We start from the raw sequence: 17,913 nt of genomic DNA on the forward strand, positions 1-17,913 counted from the left end.
CAGGTAATTAAGAGATCTCGTCTAAGTCTTAGCAAGAAATCAAATAAGTATATTTCTCAAAATGTCTGAGTACTGTGTGATGATGTCATGTTTAACTGAAATTCAGAATGAGTCAAAACTGTGCATTCCCTGCAACAAAACCCAGTCAAAGAGACGAATGGAAAGTGCAGTATTTTAGCCCTTAAAAGGGAACACAAATACCATACCAGAGACTCATAGAACACCCAAAGTACAGTTCCATCTGTTTATTGATTAACTATAAAATATTGAGTTACTAAAACAATTTAAAAGAAACACTGATAAACGTGGTTGCTGTAAAAAAAAAAAAAAAAGAGAGAAAAAAAAACAGTTACTTACACGTACAGTATAGGGTGACAGAATATATCTGGTTTTAGATTTATCTCTAAAACATATTTTTTTGTTTTTTTTTCTTTTGCATTTTTACAAGATTAGACATGTGTACAAAGTATATTCTGATAGCTTTTATCCCCTTGACAGTGAAGGATCATTTACAAAACTTAGATGATTTTTCTATTTATTTTCAAAATAATCTTTTTTTCTGTAACAGGACTATAACGATACTGAAGGAACAGCAGACGAAGAACCAGCCTCCAGTCCACCTCACTCTCTCTCTCTCTCTCCTCCATTCTCTCTTTTGCTCTCTCTTCCTCTCTCTCTCTCTCTCTCTCTCTCTAGCAGCTAGCTCCCTATGCCAGTCAGCGGTATTGCTTGAGAGGCGTGGACGATTGTTCAGAGAGGGGAAGCAAGGGAAAATATGATGACAGAAACATGCAAAAGAACCCAAAACAAAACAAAAAACACCAAAACAAATGAAAAAACAAAACACAGCAAAAACGAGACTTAAAAGACAAGGCAAAGTAAAACAAAAATGGCGATAAAAAGAATGTACACAAAGTCAGGCTCATAAAATATATGACACCAAATAAAAATGAAGGCGAAGTGGGCAATAAGTGTGTGTGTGTGTGTGTGTGTGTGTGTTGGACCCTGTGTGAAGGCCTAAGGCTGGGCTTTGGATGGAGATAGGGGGCAAATAGAGATTGGAAGGCAATAGCACACACCTTAAAGGGTTACAAAGGTGTGTGTAAGTGTGTGTGCGTGTGGGTAATACCAGGGGATAAGAGTGTGATGCCTTATCAGTCTCCCTCCTTCACACACACACACACAGAAAAAAAGTGCTTTAGCAGCTTCAGGGGTAAACAAACATTCGTAACGGGCACTTTTAACGTGTTCACTCTGCAAACACCGGTACGACCAGTGTACCCATTACACTCCCACGACTGAGATACCAGCTCGAGATCCAATTTGGCCGAGTGTCACTCAAAACTTCTGAACTTCAGTCTGGAGAAAGTTTCATGCAGGGATGCTTGAACAGCAGCTTGAGGAGCAGGTGGGGCTTTAAGCAGATAACATTTTCTGGCATCAATCGGTCGAGCCAATTCAGAAAACAGCACGTATAATCACTCCGTACCTGGTTATAAACCACTTTCAATAGCAATAAACTAGCAGCATATTATCAAATCTTTCCTTTACTAGGTGGCTATAATGTCGGGATTTCATATGTACTGAAATGCTACCACACTGGTAGACGTCTGTTCTCAATCAACGGGAAAATGTCACATCAACATCATAAACATGTGGGGACGTCTCACAGCCGTTTCAGAGTGAGTAAAAATAGCATATATTCTACACTAAAACCAGACGAATTCAGATATAACCAAAAGATCTCAAAAGAGTAGAAAATATTAAATCTATTGAATATCAACAAGACAATCTTCAGTCTCTGCAGCAGAGCAGAGAGAGGGCAACGCGGTAAGAAACATACAAGAAAATCAATACGATAATCACACATATATACTATATACAGTTTACTATATACTGTATATAGACACTGATACAAACTATACACAATAGTGTAGCTAAGTGACTTAAGAGCTCAGGAACGGAGGGTTGTTTAAACGATAAATCACAAAGAAATCCCAATGTCTGCAGGCTGGGAAAATCCCAATCTGATTATTCCTTGAGGGGGCGGGACCTAAGTGAGATTTTGGCGAATCATCATCATAAGGCCTGAAAGAATAAGGCCGCACAAACGCTCACAACCCTGAGCATGACATTCAACAGTCTCACCCTAAAAACGGTTAAAACTAGGCACATAGAAAAAATTCATAAGCAGCTAAGAAAGACAAAAAGAAGAACGTGTCAAAGGGGACGTGGTGGCCCGTGTCTGTTTATCTGTGTCTTAAGGGCGAAGGGGACATCATGCAGAGGAGAGGCAGCGAGAGAGGCGGGAGGGGGTTAGTAAATACTCTAGGAAGACGTACAGGACTCCCAGTCACACAGTCTCCTCTGCATTCAAAGTGCACTCATGTCAAAGATGATTGCCTGGAGGGGCGAAAAGTGTTCAAACTGCGGATAGACAGATGTCCGTAAAACAGCAGAAGCAAAAGAAAAATAAAACACATCCAACACAGGACACTTAGAGGTTGAGAACACTGCAGCCAAAATAAATGAATGAAGCCAAACTGCAGACGATGACTGTTAAAATCGAATTATGTTCATAATCTAATCAGTGCTGGCAGCTGCATACTAACTATCAGTGCCATGACCTTGATGCATCTTGGACTGACTGCAATGTTTACAACCCTGAAAACACCTTTGAGAAAAAAAGAAAAAAGAGAAAAAAGGAAAAATCCACCCTCTGGGACTCCTACACTGTTAATACATCAGCTTTTCTTGTTCAGTGTATTCATGGAGTCAATTTGTGATCAAGTGCTGTAGTTTACTTTTCTTGGTTATCCATTTTTCCTTAACAAAAAAAGACATCCGACATTAAACATCTCCCAGACTCCTGAATCTTGCAGCTGTGCCGGGTCACTACTGAGGCTTCTATCAGGTGGAGAAACTGGAGTCTCTGCCTCCTCTGGAATCCATTTCTTCCCATGTTTGTTCAACCTCAGTGCAAAATGGACGAATTACAAGATACATCAGCAGCAGCTGTTTTGTTTCATAGTGTTTTCAAGGTGGATTTTTCCTTTAAGAGAAGGAACTCAAAGAGGGAAAAAGTGGGAAGTGCTTTTAATTGTACAAGATTCCTTCCTCTCTCTTAAAGCCTGAGTCTCTGAGGGAGTCAGACATTTTAGTAGCACGCGGGCAGTTTGCCTGCCCGAGTTAGGATTGTCAAGGGGAACTGATGGGTTTAAATAAAAGGAGGGCAGACTTTAAGTGTTGTTTTAAGTGCTTTCTGTTGGACAGCAATGGAAGGAGTCTCTACCTCTCTCTTTCTGTGCATCTCGGTCTGTCTTTCCGTCTGTCTGTCGCTCCTGCTGTTCTCTAGATACATTTATATGACTGTAACATGACTGTAACATCACCAAAGCAACATCATAATCACAACATCACATCACCGGCATGTTTGTCTGTCTGCTCTCTGACGGACAGAAACGGGCCTCTCTCCTGTATCACCATTCACAGTTCATTAAAGCTTCTCGACTGTTTACCTCTTTAGAAAAAAAAGTACTCTGACATAAATCTATTACATGAAAATAAAACACTCATATTTTCCTCTATATAACTGTGTGTATTACATGGAAGTGGATATTTACATGTGTCTGTGCATGTGTGAATGTAAGTATGTGTTTATGGGGGATATATTTACATGTAAAAGGACACTGAAGTGCTCATGTGTGTTCTGAAGCTTTCCCACGAACACAACGAGCCGTGTGTGTTAATGGAGTCTGTGTGCAAAAGTTACAAGAAACCTATTCCTTCTAATACTGTCTAGTGTCTCCTGTCTCTGTAGTAGTAGCTCTTCTTGACAGTCTGTTTGAAGTGTATCGAAAAAGGATGAGTCACAGCTGTGAAAGATCCATCGTGAACGAAGATCAGTGATTAGACTTGGAAAGACCTCGGGTTGGGTTTCACTCCTTAGGGAGGTCCAAAGATGTTCATTCACGTCATAATTTGGTTTCTGTGTTTGTTTAACAGATGACTGGGACCCCATCGGTGTTGAAGATCATGCCGGTTGTGGGTTCGTAGGTTCCGGCCAGGTAGTAGAGGTCTTCACTGTCGGCGTAGCGGCGTGTGTGGGTCATCTGCTCATACTCCTCCACGCTTACCACTAGGCACTTGTGGCTGACCGTCTGCACATCATTCTCGTCACTGTGAGATGACTGGTAGAGGGCGCGCTGTGACAGAGAAGACGTTTTTAATCCTTATCTTACACTGTGGATGAAACACCTGCTTCTTTTGTTGATTTTACCCGATAGGCAGTTAATTGTGTTCACTTGTTGTGTGTGAAGCTCCAAAACTTTGAAAATGTAGTAAAACGTCAGACAAAGATATAAAATATCAAAACATTTATGAATACCCTTAAATGGTATATGGCTACATTTATATAGTACTTATATCCAAAGTGCTTTACAAGGTTTCTGCAATTAATTCACCTGTGCGTGCATGCACATACTCACACCCCGATGCTAGCGAGCTACCATGCAGGGTACTGGTCTGACTATTGTTAGTAATTTGCCCAAAGACACCTTGACATGTGGACAGCAGGAGGTGGGGATCAAACCGCTAAATCGCACCAAACAGACTTTTAAGGTCTCTACCAAGCTGCTAAACTGAAGTCATAAAGCTACAACAGCCTTTAATGCATAATGTCATCATTTATACAGTGTGCTACATAAACCCTTTATAAACCCTTTAACAGTAGCTAAAGCTTTTTAGCCAGAAAACTAATGCTAACAAATTTAGCTCAGTAAAATGTACCATGTCGGTGTGTGTGATTTCACGACTCTTTACTCATCATGTCAAACAAACAACAGAAACAACATCTGTAACTCAGCAGTTAAGCCAGCTAGCCACGACTGTGCTGGGGAAATGTCTCTGAAAAATAAACCCAGGTAGTAAAGATAAATAAGAGTTTAATAAAGTCTTGATTTATTTTGTTTACTTACTGTGGATAAATGAAAACAATCAAAGTTTTATGTTTTCTTTTGCACTATTGACTAGCAGCATCATTTATTAAAGTTTTCAGTTATATTTTTGACTTGTCTGACTCGGCTATCTTTGTTTAGTCAGTTTTGAGGCTTTATGTTTATGATGAACAGGGGATTTAAAGCCGAAAGCTGAAAAAGGTAAAACATCATTATGTTCTCACCTCCATGAAGTCTTTCCTCTGGATAGAAGAGTGCAGAGCTGCTGGTAAAGACTGACCACACATCTGATCCCAGTTCTGGAGAGGAAAGAAGTCTTGGTAAAAACAAAAGAGCTTCAAACTAATCATACACAGAAATGTATTCAGTCTGATGTGTATTTCTATTACTTAACAGCTATGAATGAATCACCCATACTAAAAAAGTTATGATCAGACTTCTCATGATAGTATTTTAATGATACAGCAGCACTATATAGTCTAATGAGGAAAGAAGAGCGTAAGAGAAATGATTGTTGGAAGGTTCTGTCAGCTATGAGACTGAACTAAATAATTCCCCTTTTTCTGAAATACGTGTCAAAACACTCTGCGAAGATCTTCCGTTATTCAGTTGAAATAATTCAAGAACCAAAATTATCTTTTACTGAATGACAAATCAAAATTCTCAGATAGCTGAGTTATCAAGACGCCAACGTTGGCAATTCAACAATGATGGGCACTTTTTAAGGAGCTGAGCTTCCTCTCCAGAGAGCAGATTCAGTTTAATCAGTCACTTCACCGATACTTTCTTCAGTACTGATTTCATAACTCCTACCTTCTTGTCGGTGAGTTTCTTGCCAGGGTTTGTCTCCTCAGGGTGATAGAACCAGTTGACCCTGACGACCATGTTGCTGCCCCATGACTCCCACATGCTCTGGATGCGGCCAATGAAAGGAAGGTTAGGCCGGCCAGCGGACAGGAACACAGCACAGTCACCGATGCGGATCATCTCTCGACCTCGCACGATGGCCTTATAGAAGAGCTTCTTGGCCTTGCCCTTCATGCCACGTCTCTGGGGATGGGAGAGTTCAAAAGAAGACATCTGGTCAAGAAGTGAAATATTTTTTGGATATGTGCATGAAAACCGCAGCAGTTTCTCAAAACTTAGACCAAGGATTTTTCTATTTAGGAGTGATTTTTCTCCTCACCTGTGTGGGTTTCCCAAACCACTTCCAGAGTTGTCTGGCTGGAAGGAAAGCAGAAATTTTGGGCCTGTTCTCCACACTGGGCAGCCTCTGGCGTTTAGCCAGCTCCTTGGTTGTGGGGAGGTGGACCCCCTCTCTCCGCTTTGGTCTTCCCACCTTCCCCTCCCCTCCGCTGGGCTTTGGCTTCGGAGGACGACCCCTTTGCCCGGAGCCCTTCCCGGTGGCTGGTTTAGCAGGTTTAGGGGGAACAGATGCAGTAGGAGTTGGAGAGGTTGAAGGGGAGAGAGATTCAGAAGGAGGCGACAGCTCTTCTTCTTCTTCCACTTTTACCTCTACTTCTTTCTTCAGCTCTTCTTCGTCTTCTTCTTCTTCTTTTGTTTCTTCTTTTAGTTTGTCCTGCACTGGAGGTGGGGTGACAGGACCTGGTGGAGGCGTAGGGGTCCTCTCTTCATCTGAGCTGCAGGAGGAGTCATCAGTAGAGGAAGAGGATGACGAGGAGGATGACGACGAAGAAGATGAGGAGGAACCAGAGCAGGATGAAGAGGAAGAAGAGCAACTTGATGTGCATTTCTTCTTTTTCTTAATCTTCCCTTTCTGCCCTTCTTCCTCGGACTCTGAGCTGCTGCTACTCTGAGATTCCTCTTTCATCTTTCTCTCCTCTCTTTTCTCCACCTGCTTTCTCTCCTCTTTTTTACCTTTCTCCTCCCTTATGTCCACCTCTTGTCCTCTCCCAGTACTTCCACGACCCTCTGCCTTGTCCTTAGCCAGCATTGGTGCTTTGTAGGTGTCTTTGTCTGGTGGGCCACTCTCTCTATCTGGAGCTCTCGGTTTAGCCTTTAGTGGTTTCTGATTTTCTGTGGCCGTGGCGATGGGGGTGTGATCTCGTCTCACACCCCGTCCCTCTAACAACATGAGAGCCTTGGTCTTCTTGGTCTTGGGGGAGGTGACACCTTCATGGTCGAGCTTCACAAGAGGCTCTGCAGAGGTGGGCTTGCGCCTCACAACCGAGCCCACGTCACTTTGCCCTGAGCTGGGTTTGGGCCTGGAGATGGGGCTGTGTCTGGTGCTGGAGGATAGCTGATCGGACGGCATCTTCAGTTTGGGTCTGGGGACAGATGATGATGACAGTGACGATGATGAAGATGAAGATCTGGGAGTCAGTGAGGAGCTGGGTTTGCCTGTTGACAGCCTGGGGATAGGGCTAGGTATAAGTCCAGAGCTAAGGCTGGGTCTGGAGCCGCTATGATGGTCAGAGCAAGATTTGGTTTTGGGTGTGGAAGCAGAAGTGGGCCTGGGCGCGGATGAAGCATTTGGCTTGGGTGCAGCAGATGATGTTGCCATACTGGGTCTGGACATTGGTCTGTTGGCGGTGGAACTGACACTGCTGGTGTTCTCTCTTTCTCTGCGCTGGTTGTTGTATGAGTTGAGGTTGGGCTCACTGTACAGATCCACAGTCAGGACCTTTCCATACGTGGAGGGGTAGAGGGAGGGAGGGAGAGAGCGGGTTGGTTTAGGAACAGGAGGCTGCGCTGAGCTGGCCTTCCTGGGCACCGGGTTGGGAAGGACAGGGCTACTTGTGGGGGAAGTGGTGGAACTCTTGCGACCCACTTTTGCCTGGGTTCCCATTGTCGGTCGGGATGCAGGTTGGGACTTCTCCTGAGCTGCCTTCTGGACAGAGGAGGTCTTGTCCTGGGAAGGCTTGGCCGAGGTCTGGGTTCTCTCTGCAGGCTGGGTGGAGGAAGATGGAGGATCAGCTTTCTCCCGGCCATCTGGGTTCTCTGAAAAATAAACAAAAAGAAAACAACAACATGAAAAACTTTAACATTTCTACGACACTGTAAGTGTGTTTACACTGACTTGCTGACGCTTTCAGTGTGTGGCTACATGGTTTTTGTGGTCTGCAGCCTCACATGCTGAGAGCGACAGACAAATCAGCAAGGAAACATTTCTGAAATGAAAACATTTCCTTTAAGAACTGCTTAGCCAGTAGAAACAAGGCTGCATCAGCAAATCAGACAAGCCACATGCTATATATTACAGCTGGAGTAATAGACTCTGAACATTACAGAAAAACAATAAAGCTGTTCGAGCAAATTCATTGCACATCAAAGATGACAATCATCATCAAATATGAGACATTTGATGAAAATAGCTTTGAGCTATTTTTGTTGGTTCTGTTGTTTTAAAAAAAAAACTAATCAAAAGATGAACGTGGCAAAAGCCCTTTTAGTTCCTTAACTGTTTCTAAGATGATAATGTTAAAATAGGGAGAGCAGCAATCAGCACGTTGCTTATTTTTATTAATATTATTCCAAATAATCAACATAAATGAAACCCTGAAGCTATTTACAACTGTCTTAAATGGATAAGTAAGGAATTGTAAGGAGAGATACTCTGTGCTCCCATGACAAGCACTGAGGCGCACATTGTAAAATCCACCTGCTTTGTTATGATGACACACATTTGGCTCCAGTGCATGAGGAGATGTCCTGTACCTCACCTGGTTTGGGTTTGGGTTTGCGACCAGGTTTTCCTTTGATCTTAGGGACCGTCTCCTCTGGCTTTGTTCCTGCCTCTTTGCCCTCTTTGCTGCATTTACGGACTCGCCTCCTGGAGCAGCTGGCAACGAGCAGGGCAGGTGACGGCTCAGCGCCTGGACAAAAGCACAGAGTCAGCAGACTTTAGGGTTCATTTCAAGAAATTTAACCTATATGCATCTCAGGTTTTCATCATGACTGTCGTCTGATGTTTCAAACTCTCAGATGACCCAAGATGATCAACTATTTTAGACACCATTGTATGTGTTTTAGAGTGTTTGCACCCTGCAGTGTTCATTTTTTTAAAGAGTACATGCTGGAAGCACCTCGCTTACAAGAAGAGAAATATTTATGCCAGCATCTGATGCACAGAAGTCAACAAAAGTGCCCACAGAGAAAAAGACCATAATGTAACAAGGTGTTTTGAGGTCCACGCTTGATAAATATTTTCATTTTTGTTAGCAAAGTGCTTCATGGTGTTTGTCTCCTTTTGGAAGTCCCGTATTTGATGTGAACACTCATCCAGAACCAGGTCTTAGAAAACATATCCATATACTTATGCATACAAACACACACGGACAGACAGAGTAAATATATTAAGGTTTACACCAAACAGTGAGGAAAACATTTAATTAAAATCTGACTCATGAAAGTGCTGTTCCATGAGAGAACTGAGAGTAACAACCAGAAAAATGTGACTGTTGGTGTTGTAGAACTGACCACCACCTGTGTGTATGTGTGTGGGGGTGTGTGTGCGCTCACAGTGGATCTTGTAATCTGGTGGCAGCAGTCTTATGTGGGAGAGGGGTATGCGGCCTGTGTCACCATCATCGAACTCCACCGTGATAAGATCATCATTCTCGTCAATATCTGAACTTCCTGTTTCGGGGGAAAGTCACAATTAAGCAGATCAAAATTTTATTTTACATATTAAAAACAGAATATGCAACACCTGTGTTTTGATTTAACTGTGTCAGAACCCAGTCAAGCAATATTGTTACTCATTGTTCAGTGCAGCAAAGCTCACCAAATTGAAAGTGAACCAGGACCATTTGTATTCCAATTACCATCTGGCTCTTCAAAGTAATAAACTCTGCTGCACTGTACACTGATAGCTCTGTTAAGATCTTTCACATTGTTTGTGCTGCCAGCTACAATTAAATTGTTGTGCTGTCGCTGTACCATTGACAACAGTGCCGGGGTAAAGGCAGCGGTACTGCTGGCTCCAGTAGGCAGCGATGCGAGTGCCCTCTGGGAGGTAGCGCACGGAGGGAGGCTTCACGTCAATGATCTGCACATACATAATGAAGAACTTTCATGTGTCAACATAACACAGCATTAACCAGCCTTACAGACACACACACACATTATTTCACAGGACAGACGTGCAGATGTGCAGCACTGAGGTGTTCATAATGTCCAAATGTGATCCAGTTTACTCACCGCCTCCTGCAGCAGTTGTTCCAAGCAGTAGATGTGTGGTCGGTTCCCTCTCTCCCCCTCCACCACCACGCTGTATCTGAAAGGAGAGGATGTAGGAAAACGATCAGTGCGATGATACTCAGTCTTTATCTCAGGTCTGCTCTGGTGTGCAGCAGCCAGGGGGATTGTGATGTATTTAACTAACTACCAATACTTTGGCTCAGGTCAAAATGTAGTCCAGAACGGAGAATAGCCAATCCCTGCTGGAATATAAATCCTGTCTGAACAGGGCTTTACTCAGTTTATTTTCCTCTAATTAAACAGCTAAACCAAAATGAGATCTAAATGCAGCGCCTTACATTTTCAGATTTGCATCTGTGCAAATTTATGCAAGTTTGAAGGAATGGTTTGACATTTTGGGAAACATGATTATTTGCTTTTATGCCAAGAGTTAGATGAGAAGATCAATATCACTCTCATGTCTGTACGGTAAAGATCAAGCCAAAAACGACAGTACATTAGCTTAGCACGAAAACTGGAAACAGCCTGGATCTGACAAAAGGTAACAATATCTGCCTACCAGGACCACTATAACTTGCTACTTAACATCTTATATCTCATTGGTTTATTGTAAAACCCACAATTGCATTAGGCTAGCTGTTGGCTAACTGGCCACTAGCTGTAGCATTATATTCAACGAAAAGTAAAGGTCATATGAATCTCCTCTCTCTTTGTTACAGGTCTCTGTGGTTTGTACCTGCAGACGCTGCCTCACATTATTTGCTCTTATAGTCTAAGTGATTTGGGGCTCTTCACTCATCTTCCAGTCATGTGCAGCAGAATCAGGTGGCTCTCAAATCAAGAACAAAAACTTTAGAGGAGAAGAAAACTGAAGCTGATTGATGTGCAGTTTTTAACAGCACGAACAGCTGTGTGGGCCACTAAAACGCTGCAAATCAATCACAGTGCTACAGCGTTTTTGAAGTTAGTTATTGCGTGGACTCACATGTCAGGGGAGTGTACAGTGTTCACGTGTCCTGCGTACAGTAGTTGGTCATCCATTGGGATCAGAACTCTAAGTCCGTCCACCAGAGAATCCTTGTCCAGCACACACTGCACTGGAGCTGAACACAACAACATGCGCAATAAATAAGCATTGTCTACAGTGTGAGGCTTGTCCGGAAGCAGCAGCAAATGGTGTTCCTGTGTACTGACCAGGTGTGGAGGACCTCTCGGATACGCTGTTGCTGCGTGGGGGGACGAGTTCGTCTTCGCTGAAGCTGCTGTCCTGGTTGGGCTCGAAGTCTTCGTCTGCCGCCATGCTCTCCATCAGCCGGCTCACTGCTCCCCTGGAAGGCTGGAAATACACACACAGGACTTTTCAGTTCACAGCACTGATTATGCATTTAAGGGGCATAAAATAAAATCAAGTGTCTGAAATGTATTAGTTAGCATTCCAAAAACCCAAATGATGATGATGATGATGGTGATGGTGAAATGATCCTGCTACTTAAATTAATTTGTGTCAGTCCTCCAAACTGCCAGGCTGACACACCACAAATTAACTTTTCAAAGTGAAACAGCAACATATTACAACACTTATGCTGTTGCATACACAATCGTCTCTGCTGTTCCGCCACCACAAAGAGCTCTGCACACACACTTTATCTGCTTTTCATGTTTCCAAAACAAACTCAAGTTTTGGGCTGGTGGCAGATGGAGAGCAATGCAACACTTTGGCAGAAACCACACAATGAGAGAGGTTTACTGTTTTTCTCTCGTTAACGGAACAAAACAGTGTTAATTGCAACAGAAGCTAACTGTTGAATCCTTGAGACTTAATCATGTGTTTGTGAACAGTGTAATGTGTGTGTGCATGTGTGTGCTTTCACATTTGGGTCTAATAACTAAAATGTTCTGGTTTTGTCCTTGCCCAGATAATTAAGTTCGCATCCATAATGACTTTGCAGCTGATCCATCATCCCACTAACCTCTCTGGCCTTGGTCTTGGCTTTTGGTTGATTCTTGCGTGATGGGCTGAGGCTCAGAGACACAGGTCCGTCTGTGATTGGACCACACAGCGTGGATGGGCTCACAGGCAGAGGAGAGTCCTTCAGCTTCTTTTTCTGGTTTTCAAAAGTCACAACACAGAGAAAGAAAAACATGCATATGAATAATGGCACTGAGGATCTACTGGAAAGATTTATATCTGTACACATGCATACACACATACACACACGCACACACACACACTGAGGGTGGGACGCTGCCAGGCTGCCTGCAGTTGTCCTTTCTTGTCAGCAACACGACACAGACAGCAGGGGAGTGCTGCAGTGACTGAAGTACTGGGAAACCCTGCTAGCACTCTGTGACACACACACACACACACACACACACACACACACACACACACACACACAGAGGTGTCAAGGGAGACAAAAGAGATGTGAGAGAAGCGTAGTTTGAGGGAGGAGAGGAATGAAACAGTAACAGGACAGGAAAGAAAGATGAGCAAAGAGAGGAGGGGATACAAAAGACCAGAGTCTCTTTGTTTTTCAGGCTCAGTCAGTTCATGCATAAAAACCCAATGAATTATTGACATACTTTCACCACATCTTTCCCCTCTCTGCTGGGCGGAGCAGGTTTGTGCCTGGAGGCTGGCTTCGGGGTAAGAGGTGGGGCTGAGCTGGAGGAGGAGCTCTGGCTGGAGGAAGCAGAAACTGGCACAGATGTCTGATTGGCTGAGTTGGTGGCATCGTGGAGGAAAATCCTCTCGCTGCGCCGTCGGGTCCAGGCCTCATCCTCGCTGAAGCCTCCGACCCCGGAGCTGATGGGGAGGTCGAAGCTGAAGCGCCGTGGTGACCGAGGCGAGGGACGTGGTTTGGGCAATGAACTGCGTTTGATTGGCAGTGTCTCATCTCGCTTAGTGGGGCTGGTCTGGTCAAGGCGGCGATTGGCAGGGGGCAACAGGGGGAGCTCCGGGGCAGAACGTTTGCCATGCAGCAGAGAGGGGAACTTCCTCAGCCGTAAGTCTGAGCCAGAGTCAGACCACTCGCACTCTGATGACCCTGATGGAGGAGAGGGTCATGTGATGTATAAAGTCCTCTTCACACATATACTGTACACAAAGAGAAAAAGGCCCCGCCCACAAACATGCAGCCAGTAATAAACTCAGGAGTGAGAATCTCTGAAATCAATAACCTTGCAAATAGGACTATTGATCAATTTGAAACTAATAAATAATTCAAGACTGAATCATTACATGCAGCTTAACGTGACAATTAGAAATGAATGGATATATAACTATGAATCAATACAACAATCCTGAAGAAACACCCAGACAGTGAACCTGCTCAACCACTAAAATTTACAATTATAGTGTGGAATGCTGTGAGGGGAACCTGTGAAATTAGTAAAAGCAGGAGTTTGTGGCCAGAACAGGTTAATCTGCATATTCATCACATGTAATAAGGAAAGCCAGATCACGATGTTTTTATCTAGTTTTCTTCTGGTTTCTATTTTTCACAAAACCCATTTTCATTCTGTTTATTTGCACAGACACGGTGCTTAATCACACACACGCAACTCTTTTGTGTCCGGTGTGTTACCTAGAGTGCTTTGCCTACTGCGGTGTTTGCCATCATGGAGAAGGCTCAGTGGAGTGGAGCTGACAGGGAGCGCACTCGCCGCAAACCTAGCCAGCAGACCCAGCCCGCTCTCCTCACAGACGTCGTCATCATCCGAATCAGACTCATCCTCGTTGCCGTCGTCATCGTCCTCGGATGTGTCTGTCACAGAGATAAGATTTTCAGTGTCAGAGATGAAGGTGGCTGCGGCGTGGGTCTGAGCCAAAGGTCAAATCACTTCCTACAGGTTCTGCTTTCGGGCAGACACAAAGACTCCACCATATGAATTAAAAGAAAAACATTCACAATTCAACTTTTTTAAGACCAGAAGCTAAATGCGAAGACTGAATCAAGCCCTGTGTGAGAGGCGACGGTAGTCTGGACCTTACATTAACAGATTGGCTACACAAATAATAACACACACACAATCCCATGTCTTAGCATGTACACTGATCAAGTAAAAGAGGGGAGACAGACTGTCCAAACCACTACAGTCTGCATTCACACTGTAAAGCTGTCAGCGAGATCCAGAAAAACTGGGATTTACAACATACATGCATGTGAGCCACACACACACACACACACGCTGCTGGTGGTTAGCAGTTGGGTCCTTGGCAAGAGATGAGCAGGAGAAGCATCTCCTCAGAGGTTAGAGTGTTAACATTGAGGGTGGATGCACAGTACAAGTTCTTTTCAAACACTAAACATACCTTGAAATTTTTTTTCAGTCTTACTGACATTAAAGTGTGAAATGTCACTGATAAAATTAGCTACGATATGTGTCTTCACAAAGATTTTTATTAATAAGGAAAACTTAACATGAGAGCAAAACGCAGTGTTTTGCTGCCTTCTCTGGTTAAAAGTTTCATAACTCCTGCACGTGTGACCAGTGAGCAGTGATGTCATGGTGTGCTGGAATACACCATTAGGTGAGAAGTTAAACAGAGCTCAGCATAAACAAGATTTTTATGAGGTGTTAAGTCACTCTGTAACTTAAAATGCCATGATTTTATTCATGAAGTTTAATATAAAACTGTTTACATTTGCCTTGACTCCAGACAAGAAGTTGTTGGGACTCTTTTTAAGAGCCAAACCTGGTGCACATGTTGTACTGTGAATCCACTGTGTGTTAACCAGAGCAAGCAGACGATAACAACAGGCAGGCACTGAGAGGACAGCCCTGTGAGGCCCCTTAGTACAAAGCTGGTATGAGGAACGATAGGTACAGTCTTTGTCCCAGCAGGGCATCAAGTCTTCCTTTAAAATTTTTACAAGCCATCAGAAGACATGAAGTTGGGTGAGTGGAGTAACCATCACTCTCATGAATTAGCTTTAATTTGTGAGAAGAATAAAAATATAAAAACAAAGGAAAAAATAAGGCAAAAGTTAATGTTCTGTGTATGTAGTTCAATTGCAGCATAGCCCATGTTAGCTGTCAATGAAAAAAATAGAGGGAGGGGCACTTCCTACTTACAGAGCAGGTGACAGGGGTGTGGCCTCAGGCTGGGCGGGGCAGCGCGGTGGGGAGAGCGCAGCCTAGCCGTAGCATAGCCTGGCCTTAGCACAGTCAAGCTCAAGCAAAGCTTTAGCCACAGTGTAGACTAGCCGTAGCGAGGCAGCATAGGCTCAAGGCTGCGCTAGTCCGTGCCAAACTTCTGTAATGTCGCAGCAGCAGCACAAGCACATGGGACAGGCTGAGAGACACTCAAAGCATCATGGGAAGGACGGGGTTGGGGAAGGTGAGAAGACAGAGCAAGGTGTCTGAGAGAGCAACGTAAAGGGAAAAGGGTTATTTGAAGGTTTAGTAGACACAGGAGGAGCTCTATTGTCCAAATATCCCGAACATCTAATATATTTGCCATCAAGATTAGAATGAGCTGTAAAGCATTCATTTCCCCCACATCAAAAAAAAAAAAAAAAAAAAAATCATCAATAAGCATTAAGGCTAGCATAAATTTATTGTTCAAAAGAAATTAGAAAAAGTTCCAACTATCTTTAGCACTTGTTTTTATTTTGCAACCATTGCAACCAGGGAGTAAGCTTCTCGTTATCTCACCTATCAGATTCAGCTCTGTGTGCGCTGAACTAATTTTCAACATATAATCCAGTTTCTCAAATGTGAACTCTAAGCCGAACAGTGTTTTCAAACGTTTGCCAGCAGAACTGAAGGGATATTTGACAAACAGAGCAGTTTAAAGGATGTGTGAGGTGTAGTGGCAGCTGGACAGACTGACAGAGGCGGACAGACAGATGAAGCAGACACAAGGACCACAGCGCTTCGCTTTCTGTACCAATCAAATCAACACCTTTAATAAAGCTTATAGGTACCAAACTGCATACAACGTTATGAAAAAAAAATCTCACAATTCACACAATTTTTCAATGTACAAATACTCCAGAAAACGGTTTGCAATCCAAGCAATAAAAAACACCATAGAAATAAGTAAACTCTTTTTTAAAAAAAAGGCAACTCTGCAAAGAAGCCAGCAGCAAGAGGTAGGGATGGACGCGCTAAAGCACAGTCTGAAAACAGCTGCCGTAGCGAAACGCAAAGAGAGACAAGCTGTGACGAGGCTCAAAGACACGTTTGCGTGACTCAACAGCAAGGGTGAGGAGCTGTAAGATTTGGTCAGTAACCTTGGTCAAAGGAGTCATCAGAGGAGCTGAGGCCTGCTTCCTCCAGCAGCAGGGATAAGTGCTTGTGTTTCTTCTTCTGAGACTTCTGACTCGACAGTAGGGATGTCGGCGATGATGCGGACCGCCTCTTCCTGGTCAGGTTGCCGTGGGAACGTGTCCCTGAGAGAGGGGGCCAGCCCCCTCGAGCGGAATTGTGCTCTTCTGAATCCGAGTCTGGTGTAGAGAAAGTACGGTCAATCACTCATGAAACAAAGAGCCAGACACCAAGAAGATCTTGACCCTCAACACCACAACCTGAGGGAAACTTCAGCATCAACTGATGACCTGATAAGGTTGACCCTGTTAAACTGGCATCATCAAGCAGTTGCATAATACATAATTGTCCTCTTACCTGCAGTGCTATTTGATTTTGGGGTGAATTGTCCCTTAAGTTATTATTATTATTACAAAGGACTAACAAACTACTTGTACTTGTTCCAGAGGAATATAGAACACCATCAGCCTCATCACTTTGAATATATATGCATAACCTACACCTCAGAGTCTGAAAACATTTCTTGGACTCTTAGTTCTAATCTGACAACATAAGCCATATAAAGGAGTTATGAGTGGCTTCTCATCTCCAGGTACTCACTGTTGGAGCAGCTGCTGAGCTCTGATCTCATGGGAGAGAACACAGCAGTCTTCTTCTGACCTTTCACTTTTCGGACGGTCTCTGAAGCAGAGGCCTTGGCAGCCAACTTGTGCTTCCCTCCTTTGGTGGATGAGTGAATGCCGCGCTCCTTCATCCGACTTTCCGCAGACTTGCCCTTCGACTTGTCTAATTTGGAGTTGGATGCAAGTTTGTGAGATGCGGCAAGTGAGCCGAGCTGTGAGAGCGAAAGCGCTCTGTCAAGATCTGATGCCAGCTGCTCCTGCTCACACATGTGGCCACGCTTCGCCTTCAACATCTGACACCACCAGGGGCAAAAAAAACAAAACAAAACAAAACCTCATTGACTCATCAGCACAATGGCACAACACTGCAGTCCCAAACAAAACATGCCCTCTGAAGTAGCCTACCTCCAGAGCATGACTGGTGGACGGCTCCTGGTCATTCCAGCTCTTCTTCTTTTTCTTCTTCTTTTTCATCTTCACTCCTCCATTTCCTGCCTCCATCTCCTCTTCTTCTCTGGACAGCCGAAATCTCTTCCTCTGCCCATCCCCAGCTTCAGAGTCTTCAGAGTATTGCACTGATCGACCCACCCTGAAGAATCAGAATATTTTCACTGTTTTGCTTGCTTATAAAACAAACAAAAAACACACAATGATGCAAACAGAAAAGCAAAAACAACCAATGTAAAAACTGTCTGAATGAAGCTGTAGAGGTCACTCACTTTCCAGGTCTGCTGTCCAGTTTGGGAGGTGTTGTCAAGTGTTTCCTCTTCCTGGGTCGCCCTCTGCCGCGTCTGGTCAGACTCCGCCTCTCATCCTCCTGCTGCTGCCGCTCACTGACATAAGCACAAAAGAGTTATAGGTGAGTTTTTCGTTTGGGGAGGAGATGTGGGAACATT

The 17,913-nt window shown here is 43.9% G+C and overlaps 1 protein-coding gene across 2 annotated transcripts in view; it reads right to left on the reverse strand.

Annotated features, from left to right (window-relative positions):
* Nucleotides 1-230: 230 nt before the first annotated feature.
* The window catches only part of tnrc18 (trinucleotide repeat containing 18), a 43,868-nt gene continuing 26,185 nt past the window's right edge, over nucleotides 231-17,913 (reverse strand). For both annotated transcript variants that reach the window (XM_046416655.1, XM_046416654.1), the window contains exons 14-30: nucleotides 17,737-17,850; nucleotides 17,423-17,606; nucleotides 16,995-17,310; nucleotides 16,361-16,573; nucleotides 13,706-13,885; nucleotides 12,702-13,165; nucleotides 12,089-12,223; nucleotides 11,313-11,454; nucleotides 11,104-11,221; nucleotides 10,119-10,194; nucleotides 9,858-9,966; nucleotides 9,438-9,554; nucleotides 8,639-8,791; nucleotides 6,142-7,916; nucleotides 5,769-6,005; nucleotides 5,180-5,254; nucleotides 231-4,205 (exon numbers count right to left, since the gene is read on the reverse strand). In XM_046416655.1, the coding sequence (XP_046272611.1) occupies nucleotides 3,999-4,205; nucleotides 5,180-5,254; nucleotides 5,769-6,005; nucleotides 6,142-7,916; nucleotides 8,639-8,791; nucleotides 9,438-9,554; nucleotides 9,858-9,966; nucleotides 10,119-10,194; nucleotides 11,104-11,221; nucleotides 11,313-11,454; nucleotides 12,089-12,223; nucleotides 12,702-13,165; nucleotides 13,706-13,885; nucleotides 16,361-16,573; nucleotides 16,995-17,310; nucleotides 17,423-17,606; nucleotides 17,737-17,850 (4,615 nt within the window). In that variant the 3' untranslated portion in view covers nucleotides 231-3,998. The remainder of the gene's footprint in view (nucleotides 4,206-5,179; nucleotides 5,255-5,768; nucleotides 6,006-6,141; nucleotides 7,917-8,638; nucleotides 8,792-9,437; nucleotides 9,555-9,857; nucleotides 9,967-10,118; nucleotides 10,195-11,103; nucleotides 11,222-11,312; nucleotides 11,455-12,088; nucleotides 12,224-12,701; nucleotides 13,166-13,705; nucleotides 13,886-16,360; nucleotides 16,574-16,994; nucleotides 17,311-17,422; nucleotides 17,607-17,736; nucleotides 17,851-17,913) is intronic.

The sequence above is a fragment of the Scatophagus argus genome, chromosome 16 (assembly GCF_020382885.2).
Source record: "Scatophagus argus isolate fScaArg1 chromosome 16, fScaArg1.pri, whole genome shotgun sequence".
NCBI classification, from domain to species: domain Eukaryota; kingdom Metazoa; phylum Chordata; class Actinopteri; family Scatophagidae; genus Scatophagus; species Scatophagus argus.